Genomic DNA, 24,570 nt, shown 5'->3' on the forward strand with positions numbered 1-24,570 from the left:
TGCCTCCCTAAATTAAAATCTTACTTGTATTCAAGTCTGCAGCTGCTGCCTCTGCCCCTGAGCTGCCTGCTGATATCATTTCCACACCACTGCTGGATGACAAAGTTGTGGCAAGAGATGAATGTCAAGCTTGACATTAGCAGCCGAGTTTTTATTTTTTGGTGGGATTAATGAAGCATTTAAGGAAGTTAGATTTAAACTGATGGAAACCAACAGTACATAATGTCCAATGTCTCCACGTTCTACAAAGTTCATTAAGTAATCTTGGAACAGCAGAGAATGGACCACGCAACATAAAAACATTAGCCAACATAACAAAATTAGAAGCATTTTCTAATTCAGCTTTTTGCAGCTCATTTGATTTGTCCACATGTTTCAATCCCCTTGTTAGTTGCCCGTGATTACTAATCTAGTAACTGCAGTTCTGTAAGTAAGTGGATTTAGTTACTAGTCTGAGAGCGGTATTTATACCATTTTAGCAGCAAAGCAATTAAGTGCATAACACATTAAAAAAAAAAATCCCACTTTGATTAATTTCGGGAACGTTATATGAAAATAAATAATCAGACTAAAAGCTACACTGGACAGGGTCCTCCTAGCTCATTGCAATTTACCTCTATTATAATGCATAGAGGGTGGGAGGTATGTAATTGGGATGAAACTGGACAGGAACATTATATGACTGGGACGATAACAAGAAACGCCCCACTCAATTAGACAGGTCTGGGACGCATTTGCACTAGGCTGACTGACAGTGCTGCTAACGTGTGGGATGTAGCTGTGATAAGCAGACGTAGCCTCACAGTTGGGGAGTAATGCAAGCTGCAAAGTCTTAAGTACAACTATACACGAAAAATATACTTTACAAAATTAAATGTAAATTTGCATAGTATACTGACGGTGATGACAAAAAGTGACAGCCAATTAAAAACTGCTTTTCTTCTTAATTTGTAGACTATACTGATTCTAATATCACCATGAATTTGTTTTTACAAAGTCTAAACACTATTTGGGTAACAGAGTCTCTTTAATCTGTTTGACTACTGTGCGTTTGACAAAGACTGTCAAACGTCCTCCATAGTTACTAATATGCAATAACTTGCTAACTGCAGAGCCACAAGATGTTGGAATTCTACTGAGACACAAGGGCCAAAAATATCATAACTTTGAATGCCAGCTTACTATCAATATACATTTTATTCTGAATACAATAAACCTCCAGTTTTTTTTTTTAAATATTCATAGAGATTTGGGGTAGCGCGCAAGTATATATTTTTTTGGTTTTTATTGTATGTATTGGGTGTTATGTGTACTATAGTCATTGCTGCCGCCCAGGGGTAGTGGGTGTTTGAGTGCAGGGCTTAATTTTGTTTGTTCGTATTGTCTATTAGCTAGCTAGTTGTCTTCACTGCACCCCCTAGCACCTCTCCGGCTGACCAACTTGGAATTAAAAATATATCCGGCCATTATTGTATGTGTAATAACATTTTGTTTTTTTTAATTCAACATTAAAGGTATAGTGATATTTTTTAGCATTTATTTATCTCAATAAAGGGCATTGAACAATGCTAAATTTTAAAAATCCTTATAAGCATACGCCATGGGTTAATAAATGTGCAAACCCTGTTTTACATATGCCGTATATACTAGACATCTGGATTGGTGTAATCCATACACAGTAAATAATATGTTTGGGGGATATTTATTGGGAATCCATGAGAAATTGTTAGTTTTTACCTACAGGCATAGGAGAATGGTTGCATGCTTACTGCCTTTCTCCACCATACATCCAACCCCTTAAACCTACACCAGTTATTGTTCATCCAGCCACATTTCTTATGTTTGTGGCCTCCTATTTAAGAAATATGAGGTTACCAGAAAAAGGGAACACATCTGCTCTCATGTATCTATAGAGCTGTATATACACAGGGCTGCAGTCGTCCAATACTACACCACACGGCAAAGTGTTACAGTAAACAATAGATCTTAGCATTTGACTAAGACGCCTGGTTTTATATTTTAGGTACCAACTGTAGACTAAAGTAACATCTTCAGTCATTACCTAAAACATTTCGCTCTGACCAATGACATCATTTACATTTTTCTCCACCCTCGTAAATATTTACTAAAATAGTTTTGAAGACAGGAATGAAATCTTAGTAGCATATCACGGGGATACTTCACAACTGCTTTAAGGCATTTTAGGAAAAGAAGTACTGGCCTATTTGGTCAACTGCTTCGGATATAAATTCCTGCCTAAATAAATACTAATCCATTTTATCTGTAGCTTTGCGTGCGGACTTGGCCAACCGGTGGCTCTTTGGCTGTTGTTAAACATTGACATGGAACTTCAAGGATGCCAACAGAGCTACTTTCTAGACGCGATACTTAAACTAACAGCTCGGTATGGTAGTGCCAGCTTTCAAAGGTATCTAATAATGGCATGAAACCTTCTACCTTAAGGGTATCGATCACTCTAGAACATAATGAACCTTGCCTCCCACTACAGAAGAGATAAAACCAAGTGCTCTGTCCCCGTGCAAAATATCTGTGGCTACAAGAGCACCGGCTGTGAGAAAGAAGGATCTTTAGATGCCAAATGAAATCCTGAGTTTTGAGTTGTATTTTTATTTTTTTTATTTTAACTTGTTATTGCCCCTGGGCCTGAGAAAGAGTGGCATTATTAAAAAAAGAAAATTGCCCTATGGCGATGGCCACAGAGTTGTTTTGTGGGATTCAAAGTTTGAATGCCGAGCTAGTAAAAATATCATAACAGAAACACTGTACAAATTTCAGAAGTGGAACGCATGGCTTTGTGTATTCTTATCGTGCCTGGGCTGGTCTGAATCACCCTGTGCATGGAGGCTGGTTCCAGTAAATGTACTCGATTTAGCTGAATTCTTCCTTTCTACAGCCACTTTCATTTTTAATCTTCTGGCCTCCACTCAAACAAAACAAGTGAGTCAGTCGTTGTCGTGATCCGTTTCATAGAAACATGGTGCTTTCCTGGTTTAAATTGTGTATTCTCAACAGAGAATACTTCGTTTAGAGCATCTGCTGCCTCTGTTATGCAATTCCGCAAAAATACAATTACAATGAATCAGATACTAACCCATTTAATGCTGTAAGAGAGAACGATGCTGTAATTGCAAACTGACTGCATTTTAACCTTAGCAAAAGCTCACTGTTCCTGTGCAACATAATAAAAATTATATATATTTTTTTTGTTTGTAAGGTCAACTTTCGGTTTGAATGCTTTGGTGCAAGAAAATTGTGTGTAATTCCACATTCTAAAGAAAGGATAATGTTCTGTATTCCTTGAACAGACTCACATCATCCATATCCAATAGTTGTAGTAGGCAATGAGTTATGTGTACTTGCCATTATTATGGGTATACAGCATTTTATGCCAGTTTAATGTCCATCCAAAATTATTTTGAAAATACTTTGCAGGTTCTGCTTATTTCAGTCACTGAAATGTAGGCTCGGAGACCCCAAAAGTGACCGTGCAGATACCATTAGTTGAATACAATCTGCAGCGGGAGTGCCGGCAGTTTCCGTTTAACACTGCTGACTCGATGATTCCCATTATCCGAGTGGTTTAAACCGAGATTGGAATGAAGGGAATATCCAAAATGAATCAGTAATAACATGAAATATATCTCCATTGTCCTACGTGGAGTCCAAAGAGTCCAGCTCAAAGACATCATCACTGGAAGGGCTGGTGAAGAAGGAGTGGCTAGGAGGCCGATTGTCATCCGGGCTACTGAGACCCAGACTTTTCTCGAAGTCCAGCAACTGACCCATGAAGTTGAAATTGGGAGAGATGTTGGTCTTTTTACGCTTCACAAAGTCGTAGGCATCATTTAAGGACAAGTTTAGCTTCTGCATGAGGTAGGCAACGGTAACCGTGACAGATCGGCTAATGCCAGCCAAGCAATGGACAAGTACCCCGCAGTTATGAGAGGCCGCCTCATCTGAAGAAGAAATAGGAACAGCCATGATTATTATAAAAATCGGAAATAATCCTAGCTTTACATCAAACATATGAATGCCATAATTATTCTGCTAGGTAAACATGTAACATTTTCTTACTGACAGTTTCTTTGAAGATAACCCATTGGATCTAAATGATAAACATGTATTTTATTTATTAAGTACCGGCATTAATAAAATGCCAAAATATTCTGCAGTACTGTACAATAAGGGGAGAACGTACAATAGGTAAAAAGGTCCATGCCCGTGACCCCAGATCTGGTCATTGAAGCTCCTTTAGTTTAGTAATTCTTTAAAATCAATTAACGGGTTCTTTATAATTCTGGAATTTAGAATATCCCTCAATTGGCTGACAAATCTACAGTAAGTGTAGGCCACGTTACCTAACCAAGTGGCTCTGCGTCGCTTTTCCCACCAAGCATAAGTGTATTATTAAACTATTGAAATCGATGGGAAATGTCAACATTTAGGCTCAAAATATGTTTACTGGGAAAAAAAATACATACAGGATTGTACATGCATTAGCTAAGGCATATTTGCCAATTGCTCTGAGTCTATTGACTTTAAATATGTTTGTGTATTTTCATTATTATTAAAAAAAATGATAGAGAGATAAAAGTCAAATCGTCTTGTGTCATCTAACACAGTATCGCTATGATCATTTTTCCCCAAGTCCACTTGAAGGCTGTTCCTCAAAACCCAATGTGCTTCATATTCTCTTAAAATAACAATCCCACTAACACCACAGAGGTATAAATAGATCTCCAGACAAAGGCAGTAAGTGCCTCAAAAGAGGAGGAGGGACAGTCATTATTGTAACTTTATCCGGGAGGCAATAAGAAGCCAGACTGAAGGTCATCCTCAAAGGCAAGCTCTCGCACAAACATGTCCTTAAAGTGCACGGAAATATACCCATTAGACATTTTTACGATCTAATCTATGCTGCCAATTTTCTGTGGTTTCAAATTATGATGCAATAGGTTCAGCAGTGGTTGGATAGTGATTTCAGTGAATTAAATAAAAAAGATAGATATTAGCAATATAATCAGAGAACATTTTTGCTTAGTATCTCAAAGAGTGTTTCAGCATAAGGGGGAGGGGGGGGGGGGGATGTAAATATTAATAGATACAATATAGATCATCCTGGAAATGTCTAGCAGAAATTCAACTATATATTTCCACATTAAGGACATAATCAATAAAAAGAGTTTTAGTAACCTTGTACTCACCAATAAATTCAATAGCTTCAGGGAAAAATTGCGACAAGTTTTGACTCCAATGGTCAGATATAGGGATCTGCTTATAGTGGAACTCTCCTTCTTTCTCAAAAATATTGGGCAGGTTCGGGGTGACATTGAGGATGTAACGGATGCCGAGTTTAGCTAAAGTGTCCATATTGCCAGAATCCCTTGCACTGCCCAGATAAAGGTATGGCAGGATTTGTACTGGAAATGATGAGGGCTGGTTGCGTGGACTCATTCCTTCAGAATCCACACCACTTAGAGGCTCCCTGTCGAGATCCGACTCAACGTCCGAACAATCCGAAGCAATGCAGAGGCCACCTAGTCCTAGTACGGGGGTTGGCGGAAGAGGAGAACTGCTAGCACAGCTGATAGAATCCAAGTTGGTTTCACAGTGGTGAGGAAATTCAGCCTGAAACTTGCTGAAGCCACCTGTAGAAAAAACAAATACTCTATATATATATAAAACAGTTGTAATGGATTCAAGGTATAAAAAAATCTCAAATTTAATTCCAGATATTTCTGAACATTAGCATTGTGGTATATGGGTTAGAATGCCCTGCAGTGTTAATTTTGGCAGCAGATTTCAATTTAGTTTTAGTCATAGTCTTTTGACTAGAAAGCCATTTTAGTTTTAGTCGTATTTTAGTCATCTGAATGTTTTTAGTTTTAGTCGACTAAATCTGCAGTAGATTTTAGTCGACACAACTAAAATCTAATGGGTTTAGTTAAAGCCTCTATCTGTCTATTTTGCCCCTTTCCCAGCCCCTCTGTGTCTCTTTGTGTCCTCCAGCCCCTGTAAGTGTCTTTCTCCCAAACCCTTTTTTTTTTTTTGGCTCTGTGCAGTGTTAATTCTGGTGGCAAATTTCCATTTAGTTTTTGTCATAGTCTTTTGACTAAAAAGCAATTTTAGTTTTACTCGTATTTTAGTCATCTGAATTGTTTTAGTTTTAGTCTAGTTTTAGGCGACTAAATCAAAAAAATTTTAGTTGACAAAAATGGTCAGTCAACAAAATTAACACTGATGCCCTGCTGGGCATTATTTACTAGGCCCCCCCTTTACAAACCTGCAAATAAAAATACTTACCTGGAATCTATTGCCGGAGAAGCTCCCACAGCTGCCTTCCACACCTCTATCTGACATTAGGATGCCCATTTATGGTCTGATCGATTGGACTGATCGGACCGTTTCACCAGCTCAGAGCAATATGAGCCAGGGAGGAGAGGGTGGGCAGGGGATAGAACGAGAGAGGGGAGTTAAAAAATATATACATACCATCAGTGGCGTAAACACAAACGGTGCAATTCTGATCCGTGGCCCCACGGTGCGAAACTGATCTGTGCCTCCCCCCCCCATCCGTGTCCCTCCCCCCCAACACTTACATACAGACACAGACATACATACAGACACACACACATACATAGACACATACACACACATATATAGACAGACAGACAGATACAGACACACACACATACACACATACACAGACACACACACCCTCACAGACACATACATACATACATACAGACACACACACACACACACACACACACAGTCTGTATGTATGTGTGTGTGTGTGTATGTGTCTCTGTATGTATGTGTGTCTATGTATGTATGTCTGTATGATACAGACACATACATACAGACACATACATACAGAGACACACACATACATACATACAGACACGCACACACACATACAGACACATACATACAGTGATAGACACACAGACACATACATACAAACACACACATATACAAAATGTTTAAGTCACCCTCCTGTTTCCTACCTTTTGCAGGAGGGTGACTTTCCCTGGGGTCCCGTTGGGGCTCAGTCTGATGGGATTTAGAGTTCCCACTCTGACTCCCTCCTCCTTCCTCCCGCGCGACTCTCTGATGGCTGGGAGGAGTGACCAGGGCAGTCACTTCCTCCAAGCTCTGTCTGACATCATCACAGTGGGCCCGGTTGCGCTGTTAAAGCGCCCAGCGCTGACTGTGCCCCCTGGAAATCTATACCCATCGGTGGCCCTAACAGCATGGGCCACCCGATGGGCCCCTTCATATGCAGCCCTGGCGGTTTGCCGTGCAGGCTGGGGCCGCAAAACATTGCGGGGTCCAGTAGCAGCTGCGATCCCTGCGGCCACGGTATGTACGCCAGTGCATACCATCATATCAATGCAGGAAGGTTGGAGGGGGGCAGGGAAGGAAGATAAAGTTTCTGCCTTCAAGGTGAGGCTTTATCTTCCTTTGCTGCAAGGGAGAGATCTTTACGCTTGTCACCAGCTTTCTGTTGACAAAGACAAAAGACATGTATTGTGGTCAGAATTGACATTAGGTAGCCCAGAACAGATTTCCAGGATGCCCAAGACACGTGTGCTGGAGGGGTGCAACCAGCCACCGATAATCGGTATCGGTCTTCTAATTTACAGATAACTTTCTCTTCTTTCCCTGTCACTGCACACCATCTTCAGAATCCAGAAACTCCAGTCTTCAATCAGTGAAGCGCCATGTTGTGACCTTATGTCACCCCTCCCTGCGAACCCCTGCATGCAGAGCTCAAATGAAGGCAGGGAGATGCGGCAGTGAATAATCTACTGTAATGTACCGGACTGGCTGACAGAGTGATAGGAATGTGATTGCTGTTAGCATGTTCAGTTAATGCCAGATTTGTGTACAAAATGTGTTGAATTTTCAAAACGTTAAATGTACAGAATATTGGCACTGGTTACTTAGGGTTATTAACACCTAGCCACTGAAGTAAGCCAAATACTCAACTGAAAAAATGTGACATTAAAATGTTCTATTGAGAAAATGTCTTACCCTGTAGATAGTAGGCTTGGCATCCTTCTTTCCTTAACTTGTGCAACAAAGTAACAAGAATTGGCTCCTGATCCTCTCCTTGACTTCCCATGCACCCCGAAAGGCTGGCGGTGCACTCGTCATAGAGAATGGCCACTTCTCTTACAGCTGGAGGAGATCCGGGAAGAAGCGAATGGGCAGAGAAGTTTCCCTTACGCAACCTTCGTAGCATTAATCCAGGTAGGGCCACGTGCAAAGCTTTCTCCACGTGTGAAGAGTCATAGAGCTCCCTACTTCGACAGTCCAGAACACGAATGTTTTGAGATGAAGAGTCCAGCTCTTCCCGTAGCCATGATGTGGATTTACAGAGGTTCTCCATCAGTCTACCTTAACAGTGGCAAAGCATGGGAGGACACCAGTGAGGGTCAAATTTGCAACAAATCCAATAGAGCTGAAACCTCCAGGGCTGGTTTTAATAGATCTCAATGTTAAGGGAAATCATTGTACGAATTTGTTTGATAGTTCACGGCATCTCCCTAGAGTGTAGGAGAGTGAAGAAAAGAGAACTCCATAAAAGGTATAATTGAAAAACAAAGAATTGGTGTTGGAAAATCATATGTGAGGTAAGACTGTGTAAGTGAATAATACATAATTGATGCAACAGCATCTAATATGTCAAATGGCCTGCATGTCTCATCTGTCAAAGCAAGCAGTCATACATAATTACTGTGCCCCTTCAAACATGGATATTTGGAATATCGATCCTAAATTATAAGCATCTTGCTTAAACCACGTGATCGACCACTAGTCATTATGTCCTGCTCCACCTATTGTTGTGCTTTGCTTCGAAGTGGTCCTAACATTGGCCTCTATTTATTTTAAAGTGAACCTTTTAAGAAAAAAATGACTTACCTGAAATTGCTCCAATATACATGGAATACACCGTATATCACAAAGATACATGGCGTATTCAATGTCAAATATAAAGATTTACTTACATTTCCTCCGTTCCAGCGCCAGTTTGTAGGTGTTACCCTTTGTGTAACACCTACTTCCTGGCTGTCCTTCACTCTGCCTCGGCTCCTTCCAAAGTCTTCTTTGATTTTCCTTGCTTATATCTTGTAAGTGACATTGGCATGCTGGCCGACATCAGAGCGGAGTGATGTCACGTCACTCTGTTCCTATAGTCCCTAGCCTGAGCTATAAGCACCCTCTAGGAAGTTTCCATAGCAACCACAGCGCATCCGCTGTGGTTGCTATGGGTGGAGAGCAGAGGGACCTCCTAGGAGGTGGTGGACTTTTCTGCTCTCCCTTGTCAGCCAATGCATTATAAAAATAGATTTTTCTCCTAATCTATACATTTGCTAGCAAAACTGCAAGAACAATGTATAGATAAAATCCTATTCTCAATCTAACGAGCATACGTTGTTTGGGGCATGACAGGCGCCCTGCTTAATGTAGTTTTTCTGGTATGTATAGTATGTCCTTGAACACTTTTTTAAGTAAACACTGCCTTTTCATAGAAAGGACATTGTTTACATTACTGTCTAGTATCACCTCTAGTGGCAGTCACTCAGATGGCCACTAAAGGTGCTTCCTGGGTCAGTGCTGCACTGACGTTTAGCGTCTCCACGCTCTGCAAGGAGGCGCTGAACGTTCCTCATAGACATGCTTTGGCTCATGCATATCTATGAGGATATACTGATTGGCGATCTGGGAGGCGCCCAGAACTAGTATCAAGGGGTGTTGCTTTATACATTTAATTTTATTTTTTAACACCTCGCAAATAAATGTTTGTTAAATACAGTATAAGTTAAACTAATATTAACATGACGATGCCCCTTTAAATGCTGTAAATAAAATGCCGTAGCTAAAAAAAGAAATTTAAAAAAATCAGTTCCATCTGCAATATGGACAAATACAATCTGTTACAAGATACATAATTAACATGTGGTTTATATCCTAATTAATTCTCTCTCACTGCAAAGCATAAATCAATAGAATCCATGTGTATATACATTGGCATATCATGCTATATACATTCACAAAACTGGCCAAAATATAACAGCAAAAAGCCAAAAAGCCATGGCTATTAAAGATGATTTCTCTGCTAATAATATTCTTTGCTACACATGTACCTCTGTCATACCTCATAGACGATACCTACATACATTTCAACAGAGAGGGTGATGGGGGAATCTAAAAGCAAACTGGCCAAGGATTTTGATGGAAATATGTCAGCCTGGCAAACACGTGTGTTGAAAAAACGTCTTTCTAGAGCCATGCATGCGCAGAGTACTGCAGAATGATTTGCACACAAAAAAACAAAGGCTCTTTTTAGATGTTTAAAGGTTTACTCCAAGCATTACAAGCACTTTAGCCTGCTAGAATAGTACTCAAGTTTGGTTCCCCCGGTGACAGGGCAAATCGTTTAGCCCTCCTACTTGGGTCCCCGCCAGACTCAGACGCTCCTTTCCTCTCTAGTGACACGCCTCTGCAGAGGGGCAAAAGCCGATCCAGTCACCATTAAATGGCTGAAAGCGTTAGCTGATCACTTTCAGCCAATGAATGGCACCCCCTGTATGACAATTTGCACAGAATTTATATTAACCAGCCCAAAACTCTTGATCCAGGCTGGCTAATGGCTCTGCCGGAGATGGAGTTGCACCTCCTGCAGCAAAAAGGTTTAAACTCCTTATGTGCAGTGTTTCATACTTACTCGAGGCACCACAACCACTTCAAATGAATGAAATGGTCATGATGCTTGGGTTAACCCTTCATGTGTTTTTCCCAGTGTTCCTAAGTCACCATTGGATGACAAACTCCCTTTGCGGGCAGAGGTATCATTAGCGACGCTAACTGCGTAGAGGGCGTGGCCACGTGCTGGCCCTGCCCACTCGCTTGATAGCTGGCTTGCAGGTCTGTTAAAATTACACTCACTTCGTTCTGTCCTGTGATACCTGCATTATTCATTATGCCTGAGGACTTAGGTATAAAAACTCCATAATGTACTTGGCTCTCTATTCTCTGCGGTCTGATGGGAGGCTGTGCAGCATATACACATTGCAGTGTCTACCAGTAGGACCCTCTAACTTGCTGTATAACTGGTATCTCTGAGGTTACTGCTGATTTGAGGCAGGAAATAGCTGAAAAGCCATTTCTGTCCCTGGAAATAATTAGCTTAATTAATAACTTTATTCTTAGCTAGTGAGCTAGGTCATCCATAAAAAGCAAAGTTTTTTTAGCCATACCCGACCCTACTTTATAAATACAGAAAAGGCTTTTTAAAAATCTGAATATTCAGGGTTATTTGCTAAACAAGAATTTCTTGGGAACCGCATATTTTAGACCAATTAACCTTGCTGGAAAAATAGCTCAGTGGGATAATATTTCCCTTTTTTTTATTTTGGCATAAAATTGCAATTTACTGGCCAATCACTGGGTTAGTGAATTACACTGATAGGCTTATTCACTAAAGTATGGAATGACGTAGAGTCAGTGAGAATTCAGCGTACATTTTAAATTTTAGAAAAATATGGACCGACTTAAAAAAGTTTAAGCCTAATATCTTGAAATTCGTTCTAGGTTAATAACAATTCAAACTTTACTGAATAGCCCAGAGAACGATTAAATGTGAATTTTTATCTGATATTTATATAACACAAATACATCCAATCCTTGGTTCTTAATGACCAATGACTCACCTTGCCCATTTAAGTCCTAGTTTGTACAAGAATGTTTGTCGCATTCGTCAAATGAAAAGATGGAAAAACAACAGGTGATGCAAGTTTCTCTGTATTCTCAGAATGGATATTACTCAATTATTCTGTTGCCTTTTGTTAATATTGCTGTGTCCGGCTGGATTGGAAGAAGTCACATTAGAGCTGAAATAACCAGTCTTTTATCAAATTACATCAACGGTTCATTCCTGTTCCGATGGATGCATATGTACAACCATACAAAAATGCACTCTTAACCTTCGTTCAGAATCTTTTTGTCATCTTTATCAATGTCCAACAACATTGTAGATGGTCGGGAGAATTAGGCATTTCTTTAATCCTTTAAAAAAGAATCAGTAAATATGAAAATTCTTCTCTTAAGAGTATTTGCGACCCAGATGTCTTCTGCTGGCTATCCAAAACCACCGGACATGCCAAGCTGTAACTCGGTGAAGAATGCTTTCCTTCTCTTGACCATGCGTGTTTGACAAGTAGGCATCCAGGTATTTTCCAGTGCTGAAGCTGAGATTTGAAGATTTTCCACTTTTGGGTTAGAAAAAGATCCAGGGATATCACTGCACGAGTAGTATCCTACAGATCTGCATAGGGAAAAAAAGGAAAGAGTGTTGGCAAAAACTACTTCCATGTGGGGAATAACTGACAAGTGGGGAGTGTCCTTCTTTGCCTGTTTTCCTGGAAAGCCACCCCCAACTTCCTCCGCCAAGCCCCTTCACACATGTCTATGCTGCTAGCCTAGTTTCCTCTGACATGACTTCACCAAGGAGGGTTTGTGACACAATGTTTCCATATGCTAAGTTTGCAGCTACCCTATTTAAGTCAACATGGAGTTAGCAAGGCCACGTCAATTTCATCATAACTATGTTGTCTGTTACTTCCTCGATATATATAATACAGTACTAAAAAAAAACTTGGAGACATTCTCAGGAGACCCTTTTTTCAAGGGGAAGTATGTCTTTAGGACCCAGTGAGTAGACTCTAATATATGTCCTCTGTTGCTAATTGAAAGTCACCTATATTTTCAATGAATGTAGTATTCAGACAAAAAAACAAATTGGAAAAACAGCAACAGTGTTGCTTGTTAGTGCTTTTTTCAACCATCACAAAAAGATCAGGCAATGTTTTGTGAAACTTGACAAACACAGTGAACCTTGACAAAGACACAAAGAAGCAGTAATGTGTCAGGTCCCTTTTGGAAGACAGAATAAAAATCACCAAAAGAAAAGAGCATTACAATCTTCCCTATTTCTATGTCTCTTTTTAGAACACAGCCCCCTTCTTATCCTAGTGATTTTTGTATTGGATTTTTGAATTGGATCAGCAATGGTTTCAGATCAGCAAGTTTGACATTAAAGGAACACTATAGAGTCGGGAACACAAACATGCCTCCCTAAATATAGTAAAATCTAACTTGTATTCAAGTCGATTTTGTTCCCTGGTGTCCCGCATCTGGGGATACCAAGGAACTGTCCTTGGCAGCACAATGCAAGTGCATCATTAGATGCTCTTGTGCAGGATGAGGGCTGGCCAGACAGGACCTTCAGTAGGAATGCCCACCACTTTTTCAGATGGACGTCACCAGTGAAGTGATTGTGTCACTGGCAAAGCCCCCTCAGGACTGCACACCCACCCTGATATCATACCTCCCAGTCAAATCTGTTGGTCATCTAACTTTCCCGCTGCTGTGATTGTTATATGTGAAACTGCTTTTCAGAGAAAAGGCAGTCTTTACATTGTTTTCTAGTAACACCTCTAGTGGCAGTCACTCAGACGGCCACTAGAGGTGCTTCCTGGAGGCGCTGAACATCCTCATAGAGATGCATTGATTCAATCTCTAAGAGGAGATGCTACAGCACTGTGCTTTGACGCGTATGCTTTTTCTATAGATGGCGGAGTGTGGGCGAGGCCAGCAGCAAGGAGACATGCGCAGCGCTGGAAAAAGGTAAGTAAAATAACTCTTTCACCGGGGGCAAGGGAGGCCGGACACCTAAATGGTGTTTTCACACCTATAGTGTCAGGAATACGTTTTTATATCACTGGCATTATAGTGTCCCTTTAAGTTTCTATGAAATGTAATGAACTTTTCAAAATGAAAAGAGAAAATGTCACGACAGTTGTCCTTTAAACATGGCAAGGCTGTAATGGCAACTGATCCACAATCTTTAACAGCGAGCAACGCATAGCAGATTCAGGATAGATCATAAGACTCCCTACATAGAGGATGCAAATTTCTTGGTTCTTTATAAGTTACCTTTATTTTACAGCAAAAGGGTGTTTTTAAAAATAATTTCAGATGCTTTTTGCCCATTTGTGAGTTTGAGGCCCGATATGAAGTTTACTGGCCTCGATACCTATATAGTAAGATGAAAACCACACTTTGCATTTTACCAGGCACGCATTCCACAGACGTGCTTAGAGTACATTTCAGCAGATTGTATATATATCAATAATTAAATGATTTTTTCAGATGTAAAGCACTTTCCACTCAAAACCAGCCTATAGACACAGTAAAAAAAAAAATATATATTTAAAAAAAATCGGAACACACCACTTTTTTTTTTTAGAAAGATTAAATAAAGTAAAGGGGTTACAATTACCGGTTTGTAAATAGGCTTTACGAGTAGCTGTGCAGTATTGTACAAACGTATTTAGCTTTATTGACTTGGCCACATGGACAATGCTGGTAAAGTGGTAAAAAAACAATTGGGGAAAAAAAATTAAAAATAAAACCAATTGCATGAGGGATTCCTGAGCCTGGGACATCGTCCAATCAAATCTGGCAGCTATCTCAGTGTGGGCATTCCACCCACAGTACATTGTTGCATGGAATCACAGCTAATTGCATCTTCCCTACAGACTTTTTTATTACTGCTATGAAGCCATGAATTGTCACAAATCCCTATTTGGTCAGGACTGTCCCGGCAGTGGAACATCTGTGGCTCGGACATTCCAAACATTGTCCTTGGTTTCAGAAAATCATGAACACTTGACTGCTTTTCATGATCTGAAGCAATGTGGCTGTGTTTTTATATAACAAACAAAAAATAATCTACATTTGGATTTCTTCAACCATTCCCGGGAAAAGGGGGCTAGTGTCTTAGATGTCCAAAGATGTGGCATAAACTACTTGTAACCCATTAAAGACCCCTCAATGACATGGAATGGAGAAGTCCTTCTATTTTAGTGGTAAACATTACAGCATTGCTGAAAGTTAATGTACAGGCCATACCATAATGTCATAAGGCCTTTGCAGACCATTCTGACAAGCGGGTCTAAAATCGGCTTTAGTGACTTCCTGAAATGGCTACAGATATCACATTAGTGACGTGCCAAAGTGGGTACATTTCTCACATTAGTGATTTTCCATAAATCTACATTAGTGATTTTCCAAAGTGCCTACAGATCCTACTTAGAGACTTCCCAATGTAGCTACATATTAAACAGAAATTATTTCTCATTGTGGCTACACAATAATCTCACATTACTGATTACCCAAAGTGGCTCCAGAACCCCCATTCGCAATTCCCCAAAGTGGTTTCCAGGTACCACATTGGTGAATTCTCAAAACTGCTACAGATCCCGTTACTCCCCACCGTGGCTCGAAAAAATTACACAAAACTGAATTAGATGATGCACAACGGAAATGAAACATTTTGACCAAAATAACATACTTTTAAAAAAAAAAAAACAACTATCAGATAATGCTGAGCTGGAGAACATATGTTTTTTAGAACCTGTCCACTTTGGTCTAAATTTTGTGAACTCATTGCAACTCCCTGTTCAGTAAATGCACCCAGCAGGCAACAAGGAATTCCTGGTAACATTACAGTGTGGTAACTGATCAGGCAGAAACATAATTACCTTTATTCTTATTGTCATGATAAGGCAATTTCTAGGGCAAATTAAGAAAAACTGAGCAATAATCACTATGGGCAGCACTTGAGAATGCCCCGCTATTCTATACATCCATTGCCTTACTCTTCATACAAAAAGCCATACATCTATCTAAAGGCAAGCATGATTGCCTGCACTATGTGTAATCATTATAGTCTCTTATATCATCATGTCCCTCATCGAGGGCTCTTTCTGTACTCGCTCTGCATCGTGACAGAGCAAACACAAATGAGCTCTGCTGTGCAGCTGGGAGCCTCTTTCGTCCCACAATGACACTTCTGTAAGCTTTTATTATCGAAGTCTCAGTTCTCTGTAGCTTAACCCTTCTGAATTCATAAAAGTCAACAGAACACCGACATGCCAAACTAGAAAAACGCACGAGCGAACCGCTACGTTTTGCAGCCATTGTTTCAGGAGGAGACGATCCTTTTGACCAATGGGTTAAACAAGGGAAAGAGACATTGGAACGCGCTCACGAACCTCTCGCCTCTTTCCTGGATGTATAATTGTCGGTTTCCTGGAACAGTCTGTGCGTGATTTCTAGACCTAAAAAAAAAAACGCCTTGGCAATAAGAACTTGCAGTGACTCGTTCACAGCTGAAGCATGTTTTGAGCTCAAGGGATGTAGGAGAATATACGTGTGCATGCTTGTACAAGCAGGGAGATCCTGCTGTGGACCAGCATACGAGGTAGGCCTTAATTAACCTCTATTCTTCCACAACGACCTACAGAAATATGTGTCAGAATGCCTTTAACGTCAACGGTGCAATAAACCGCATAATGGTTCCTAAGCATTCTTCCTGACTATATTAGACTGTTAGCTCAATGTCTGCAATAAATCTAAATAGAAGTCGCTCAACAACAATTACCACCGGTTTCATGAAACACATTGTCATTATGGGAAATAAATCCCAGGGACAGTTAGACAGAGTTAAAGATGGACTAAGTTCTATTATGTTTATAAGAGTTCCCTCCACTGAGTGACATATTCTAGGCCAGTATCTAAATCGCAATACAAACCAATTTTTTTCCCTCAAAGTGCCAACACGGCACTGTGATTGTGAGGGGTGCAGTATGTGTAGTTGTGAGGGGGTGCAGTGTGTGTGGTTGTGAGGGCTGCAGTGTATGTGGTTGTGAGGGGTGCAGTATGTGTTGTTGTGAGGGGGTGCTGTGTGTGTGGTTGTGAGGGGTGCAGTGTGTGTAGTTGTGAGGGCTGCAGTGTGTGTGGTTGTGAGGGGTGCAGTGTATGTGGTTGTGAGGGGTGCAGTATGTGTTGTTGTGAGGGGGTGCTGTGTGTGTGGTTGTGAGGGGTGCAGTGTGTGTGATTGTGCGGCGTGTGTGATTGTGAGGGGGTGCGGTGTGTGTGATTGTGAGGGGGTACAGTGTGTGTAGTGTGATAGAGACTTTGAAGGTTAGGATTAGGGCTGAGTGTTGCAGGGTCTGAGTGGGCAGCATCTTTTTAATTGTATTATTATATATATTTTTTTATATTTTAATTAAATATTTTTTTAGTGTTTCCTCCCTGTTTCTTATCTGCTTCCAGGGAGGGGGGCAGCTTTTTCCCTAGTGGTCCGGTGGCACTGTATTCCCTGGTGGTCCTGTGGCGTTCTAGGTAGGGGGTCTCAATCTTCACCTCTGCGGCTCCACTGGGTGAATGCACTTTCTGCGAGTCCCGGCACCACGTGGAATCAAGCGTTGCCATGGTAACCACGACAACGCTCTGAGAGTCAGGACGAGGCGGCAGACGTAGAGGGGAAGGCTGAAAATCTTTTCCCCCACTTCCTGATGCACAGCTCTGCAAAGACCCTCACCGGGTCTGTGTGTATGTAAGGGGCCCAAGCTTGCTGGGCCCCTTACAAGTAAAACCGTTTGGCGGCATATTTTCTCGGCCCTGTAGCCCCCCTGGATCCGCAACTGCATCCCACCCACCAAGATACGAAAACAGAGTAGGCAGGTGCCTACTCTGCATTGCCGTCGTGGGACCTAAGGCTGCTGTTTGGTGCCAGCAGCGTTCCCCCCAGCGACCAATGGCTGCGTGCCCACAGAGAGGGCTCGGCGTGCCAGCTGTGGCACGCGTGCCCTAGGTTTGTCATCGCTGTTCTAGGCTATCAACCAGGCTTCATAGTGTAGCACAGGAGTTATTGAAAGTAGGAAAAAATCAAGTACATGTCTTAATATGCCGAGATAATTTATTTAAAAATAACACTACACAGTGCTAATTATGGGGGAAAAAATAACAACAAAAATCGCTGTTTAGTATATATAACCTCAATGAATCTATGCATGAATTTTTAATGCATGTATTCATTGGGGGTATATCTTCAAAGAGCATGCAAAATCTGCAGTTCTTATTAACTGCAGCATTAGCAAGCCTCCCCTTTTCCCCAGAAGAGACTTTCAGTGTCTTCACAGGGAAATAACCATTAAAAAAAACTCTGAAGCTATCCCTCCGTGTGTGCGTCTGCTCATGCGCACACTTCAGAAAGAAAGCAGGTCTGATCTGAGGTCTGTGAGTAGCAATACGGGGGGAGTGGTGGGGGGAGGCAGGCGCGCTCAAGTACACCTCTGTTAGCTAATGGGAGCTCACAGAAGCAAGATAATGCCCCCCTAGCTGCCTGATTGACAGTCAATGGGTGTTTCATGATTTAATGATAAAAGTGCCTTTAAAATGGGATACTTCTCACCCATAGAGAACTTCAGCTATCAGAAGTATTTTATGGGTGTGGAGAGGTCTTTTAACGCAACACTGTCACTTCTGAGTTCCACTTAATCTTCACGAAACATATATATTATAGTGGAAATTTACTTAAATTTCAACACAATCAAGAGTAGGGACTAATTTGTCACGATATTTGGCCCAGGATGGCAAAAGGTGAAATGTCAATCATCTTCAACTGGACATATTGTACTTTTTGCCGTCATTCACCTCTAGTGACATTCAATAGATAACAATGACAACTATGTTTGTGGGATAGTTCTCCAACTTCTATTTTGCATGCACAACCGTGAAAAGCGACTTCATCCTTTAACTAATAACCCATTACTTGGTGTCATAAAAGGTAAGGGTCACAGTGGCCAAGTGACACAGCCAACATCACTGGTATTTGAAAGGGCTTGTTTTTGTCAAACAACTGGGTCTGTATGTCTGTAAAATGCATGGGCGTGAACGATGAATGGGCAGGGGTCAAATATTGGGAAGCTTGAGTGGAATACAACAGGCATTCTCTATGAAGAGCAACATTGGTGGAAAAACTACTGTCAGGTCTATGCCATGCTGAGATTGTTGGCATACAACTTTGTTACTCAGCGCACAGGTGTGCACTGCATGGCAATGGCACACGATTCTCGTTCTATTTTCTACAACATAGTAATTTGGTAACACAATACTGGACGCTCACACTTACATAGGGGCACTGGCCATTTACCTATCCTTGCCCATGTCCTCAGCAGACACATTTCACATTTTCCAAGGCAATTTCTCCTGTTTTATAACTCTAGCAAAGGACTGATGTTGGGCAAGAATATGGCCAAAAAAGGCATGTGGCACCCAAAGAGTAAATGAGATGAGAACGCTGTTACATTAAGATATACATTTTTGGTGATTATGACTTTTGTTTTTCCATTTTGCAGCTTTTTGCTTTGTTTGGAACATACACACTGATCATCCACAACATTAAAACCACTGACAGGTGAAGTGAATAACATTGATTATATCGTTACAATGGCACCTGTCAAGGGGTGGGATATATTAGACAACAAGTGAACAGCCAGCTCTTGAATTTCATGTGTTGGGAACAGGAAAAATGGGTAAGTAAAAAGATCGGAGTGACTTTGATAAGGGCCAAATAGTGCTGGTTAGATGACTGGGTGAGAGCATCTCCAAAATGGCGAGTCTTGTGGGGTGTTCCCGGTATTCAGTGGTTAGTACCTACCAACAGTGGTGCAAGGAAGGACAACCGGTGAACTGGCACCCGCGCCATGGGCACCCAAAGCTCATTAAGAGAATGTTAGCCAGTCTGGTCCAATCACACAGAAGAGCTACTGTAGCTCAAATTGCTGAAAAACGTAATGCTGTCCATGATAGAAAGATGCCAGAACACACAATGTATTGCAGTTTGCTGCGTATGGGTCTGTGTAGCCGCAGGACGATCAGAGTGCTCATAATAACCCTTTATCCACTCCCAAAAGCATATTCAATGGGGACATGAGCATCAGAACTAGACCATGGAGCATAGGTAGAAGATTGCCCGGTCTGATGAATTACGTTTTCTTTTAGATCAGGTGCATGGCTGGGTGAATGTGCGTTGTTGAACTGGGGAAGAGATGGCAGAAGGATGCACTATGGGAAGAAGGGAGGCTGGCGGAGCAGTGTTTTACCCCGGGCAATGTTCTGCTTGGGTCCTAGAATTCATGTGGATGTTACTTTGGCACGTACCACCTACCTACAGATTGTTGAAGACCATTAAGACCCCTTCAAGACAATGGGGTTCCCTGATGGCTGTGGCCTCTTTAAGCAGGATAACGCACCCTGCCACACTGCAAAAATTATTCAGGAATGGTTTGATAGGCATGACAAGGTGTTACCTTGGCCTCCAAATTCCCCAGGTCTAAAACAAATTGAGCATCTGTGGGATGTGCAGGAAAAATGAATGTGATACATGGAGGATCTGCTGCTAATGTATTGGTACCAGATACATTATGACACATTCAGAGGTCTTGTGGAGTCCATGCTTCGATGCATCAGAGCTGTTTTGGCAGCACGAGGGGGACCTACACCATACTAGGCAGGTGGTTTTAATGTTGTGGCTAATCAGTGTACATGCCAAATTGTGTTTTAATATCATACAAGTCTGTATGGATGCTAAATCTGCATTACAGGGAATCAATTCAATAATTTTATATTATTATTGCATTTTTAATCCCAGCAATGATTTGGTCATGAATAAAAGCGTTAAAACGTGTATGTTTGTTTTTTCTACAAAAGGGTTACTCCAACCAGCCTGCTGAAGTGGTTATGGTGTAAGGAGTACCCTGGGGTGTTTGTACCCTTGATAATAAGGCAAACTGTTTTACAATGGTTTGCCAATTTACTTGGTGCTGAAGCAGGGTTTACAACAAAGCTAAATTTGATCTCGATTCTGCCACCCATTCATTGGCTGAGAGTATCAGCTGACCACTGTCAGCAAATGATTGGATTTCTGTGCAACAAAACTTGCACAGAATTGACATTAGCCAGGACGGAACTGGCTGATGATGCTCCAATGACGCTGCAGAATATGAAGTTACAACATGAGGCAGAAAAAGGGTTAAAAGTGTAACGTTTCAGATTTCAGTCACCATGATCACTTCAAACTACTTAGAGTAACCCTTTAAACACATATAAAAACTTTTATACCATACATTCTACTCTAGCGGCTTCTTTTAAAGGAGCATTTAAAATGATGAATGCTAGATTCATTCACAACCTATGATGATATGAGCTTAGTCACACTGCATGCCTGCTAGAATTAGCTTTTTTTTTTGTGGGGGTGAGTTGATTTTAGGGCGGTGGTATGAACTATATTCTCTGCTTCACTTATTGTGGTTGTTTTAAAACAATTTTGGAGTTACTACTTATTCCTGAAACAGCTGAAAATACTTTATGAAGATACAGAAAAGTGTATCTGGTTTCAATTTCTTTCTTAAACAGATGCCTTTCACAGTGGTTAACCTTTAAAACCCTGATTTCTTCTTTGCTAAATGTAGATTCATATTTTTTTTTTCGGTGCTAACCATTTACCTCTAGTGCATTGACACAAGACGCACTTTAAAATAAAGTTGTTTTTTTACAGAAATCCGCCGTCATTAAAAGAAACACTAAACTTAAAATTAAAGTTTGCTATAACACATAATGTTCAGAATCTGTGAAACATTATCCATTGCAGGACTTCACAAACCCCAGGGGCATTTGCTCCAAAAACGTTCTCCTGATTCCAAAGATTTGTGAAACGTTTGTACATAGTTCTATAGGACACTCACTCTGGTTAATTGCTAACTATGAAGTAATTAACACAATATTTATTTTGACAATAAAAACAGAAATTATTAAAAAATACCCACATTATACAATGGAAAAATATCTAGTATATATTTTTTATTTCATTTACATTGGTAACGCATCAACTATTCATTCATCAGAGCGCCTTAGACTCAGGACATGACCTGTGGATGATGGCAAAATACTGACTCTTGAAGTCGTTTTGCATCTACCGTAGCAATATTATTTTTGTTGAAAAAAAAAAAAGAAAAATCAAGCAATTAGATTTATCTAATTAAATTGAGGACCCTTGGAAATAAAATGAACTTATAGGGAGGTAATGTGCACTGTGGCTTTAAAATTCCATCACAACCAAAAATGACACAGACGAACAACATGAGGGATTTACGAATGAAATGAGGCCAAACCAAGTGATTCTCAAAATAATATTATGAAATACTTTGGAGGTTTCAAAAATGTACTGAATTCTCCGTCATACAGAATGGATGAAAAAATAAATACAATTGTTTTCTAGATTGTGATTTTGAAGAATAAAAACCGCCCTCTGCATCTAAAAAAAGGAAAATTACAGAAGTCACTTGCCCCCCCTTAAATTCCATTCAGTGGTTGGACCACTGCATCATATTATTTGACAAAGTCCCCTTTATACCATCAGCCTGAATGCAAAGACCAGTCAGGAATCTGTGTGGAGAAACTACATCTCTGCTTGGGAATGAAAGGCTGTACAGAGCTCGGAAAATGTCGCCTCCATAAAAAAAAAGGAGGAAGAGTGAGCGGGCAAAAGAAAAGAACGAGAGATGGAGGGGAAGGAGAGGTGAAGGAATGCAAAAGAAATTGGGGAAAAGAAACAGGGATAGGAGAACTGAATGAAAGGATAGAACAACGTTAGCAAGCACCACCAAAAAAAAGCCCAAAATAACAACCTTAAGATAGAAATTCTTATGGCGTGATACGCAAGGGTTATCCGTAAAAAAAAAAAAAAATCGCAGTTCTAAAAGCGGAGCTATCACCATGGAAACCAACGGAATGTTTCTAATTACTGATCTACATTTAGAACTTTCTCCCAGAATAGTTATTTATACATTGTCTCCAGGCTGTTATTTTGTATGTTTATTCGCTTTGTTTGCTGGCTTTATGAAGCTAAACATATAAAAATAATATATATATTTTTTATTCCCAGTGTGAATTCCTAAACACCAGCGTGTCTACTACACACTATAATCCTTCTTGCCCCCATTCCCACACGCAAACACACAGATTTTCATTTATTTATTTTAATACACTGCGCCCGTCATAGACAAACTTTTAATGCCTCCAGGAATCCTAAACAATTCCTTTCATATCTTCCAGCCCTTGGTTTAACCGATCATAAACAAAGAACTGCATTCTGCTCCAGACTTTATGGTTTTAGAAGGCAGGGTGGGGATTAGAGAAATCTAATTACTAGCAGCACATCTGCTTTCAGACCCTAGGCCACTGATGTCTAACCTTAGCATTGCAAATGATTAGGACATACATTTCCCATGATATTTAACCAGCCTGGGGGCAGCTGGGGAATGTAGTATGAAAACTTCTGCAGTGCCAAAGGTAGTTAGTTATCAGAGAGGCCTAGTGTTGGGTTTGGTCCGCGGCTTTTAGCTTTTACTTCTTTATTTTGCTATTACCAAAACAAAACAATAATTTTACTCCAAGCTCACGACCTCTTGCCCTGCTACAGGAAGTTGCTAAACTGATTTCCCAAATGAATGGACATTAACTTACTGCTGGTGATAAATCCCTTGGCACTGCCAGTGCTTTGGATCTCCACTCACATAATGCTTAGCCCACCATGTCTGTGCTTCTTGAAGCTTGGCTACAAATCCTTTAAAATAAAAAAAAGGTTGCCACTTCCAACAGAGAGAAATGTTGCAAGAATCTACAATCCCAGCAAGTCTGAAGGACAATCCCCTGCATTATTCACTGCCACTTGGTTTCCTGTTTTACAAAGGGTGCCACAGATGAATGGGTGTCAACACAAACAAGGGTCACACACAAGGCTAGGCCACCTACAGCATTCCAGCTGTGCTCAGCCCAGCTCACAGCATGCTGTCAGCTACCATTGGCTCCCTCTCTGCTATGCACCAAGTAATGTCCAAAAAATAATGAATGGATGTCACACACAGGGAGAGGCTGCATCTGGTACTCTAGCTGCATGCTCTGAGTTGTAGTCCAGACCACAGCATCTATACTTCCCCTCACCCCCAGATCCAAAGTATACATACCCCAAGCCCAACAAGGCAGCACACATCTGTACATCCTATGCTCGTGCCTCTGCTGTGATTTCCTTTCCCCCCAGAAAGCCCTGAGCCCTGCTGCTTGCATTAATCCAGCCATCATTCAGCAGCAGAGAATTTCCTAGCAGTTCCCTGGAGACCAGCCGCCCACTCCAGATGCAGACAGTGATCCCCAACGTTCTACAGGCTTACCTGGATAGAACGCACACCTGGAACCTTGCGTGTTGCTGACCCTGAGCATCCAGAAGGTCAAGGTAGCCTGACAGGTCAGGGGGGAGGCAGGTAGGGTGAGACAGGACCTGCCTCTACGTTCCTCTCTTGTATTTTGCACGCTGGCAGGCAAGCAAGACTTTTAATGATTTGCAGCCCAGCTTGGCGGCTCTATTTCCTCTCACAAAAAAAAAAAAAAAAATCGAAAAAAAAAAAATCAGCAAACCCCATGCCATGTCCCTCCCTCCCTCCTCCTCTCCCCTTCCATCACTGCCCAGTATCCTCCTCCCAGTACACGTGCAGGCTGTGTACAACCTGAAGGCCAGCCCGTCACTCCACACTGGCTGGAGCTGGGATTCAGGGAGGGCTGTAAACGGTA

The 24,570-nt window shown here is 41.1% G+C and overlaps 1 protein-coding gene across 1 annotated transcript; it reads right to left on the minus strand.

Moving 5' to 3' along the window:
• Positions 1–252: 252 nt before the first annotated feature.
• On the minus strand, positions 253–24,339 carry DUSP9 (dual specificity phosphatase 9). Its single transcript, XM_063432710.1, has 5 exons — positions 24,174–24,339; positions 11,745–12,358; positions 8,062–8,576; positions 5,226–5,669; positions 253–3,977 (listed from the first exon to the last, which is right to left on the minus strand). Exons 3-5 carry the CDS (start codon positions 8,417–8,419, stop codon positions 3,673–3,675), a joined length of 1,107 nt encoding a protein of 368 aa, XP_063288780.1. The 5' UTR covers positions 8,420–8,576; positions 11,745–12,358; positions 24,174–24,339; the 3' UTR covers positions 253–3,672.
• Between the last annotated feature and the right edge of the window lie 231 nt (positions 24,340–24,570).

This window comes from Pelobates fuscus, chromosome 9 (assembly GCF_036172605.1).
Source record: "Pelobates fuscus isolate aPelFus1 chromosome 9, aPelFus1.pri, whole genome shotgun sequence".
Classification (NCBI taxonomy): Eukaryota; Metazoa; Chordata; class Amphibia; order Anura; family Pelobatidae; genus Pelobates; species Pelobates fuscus.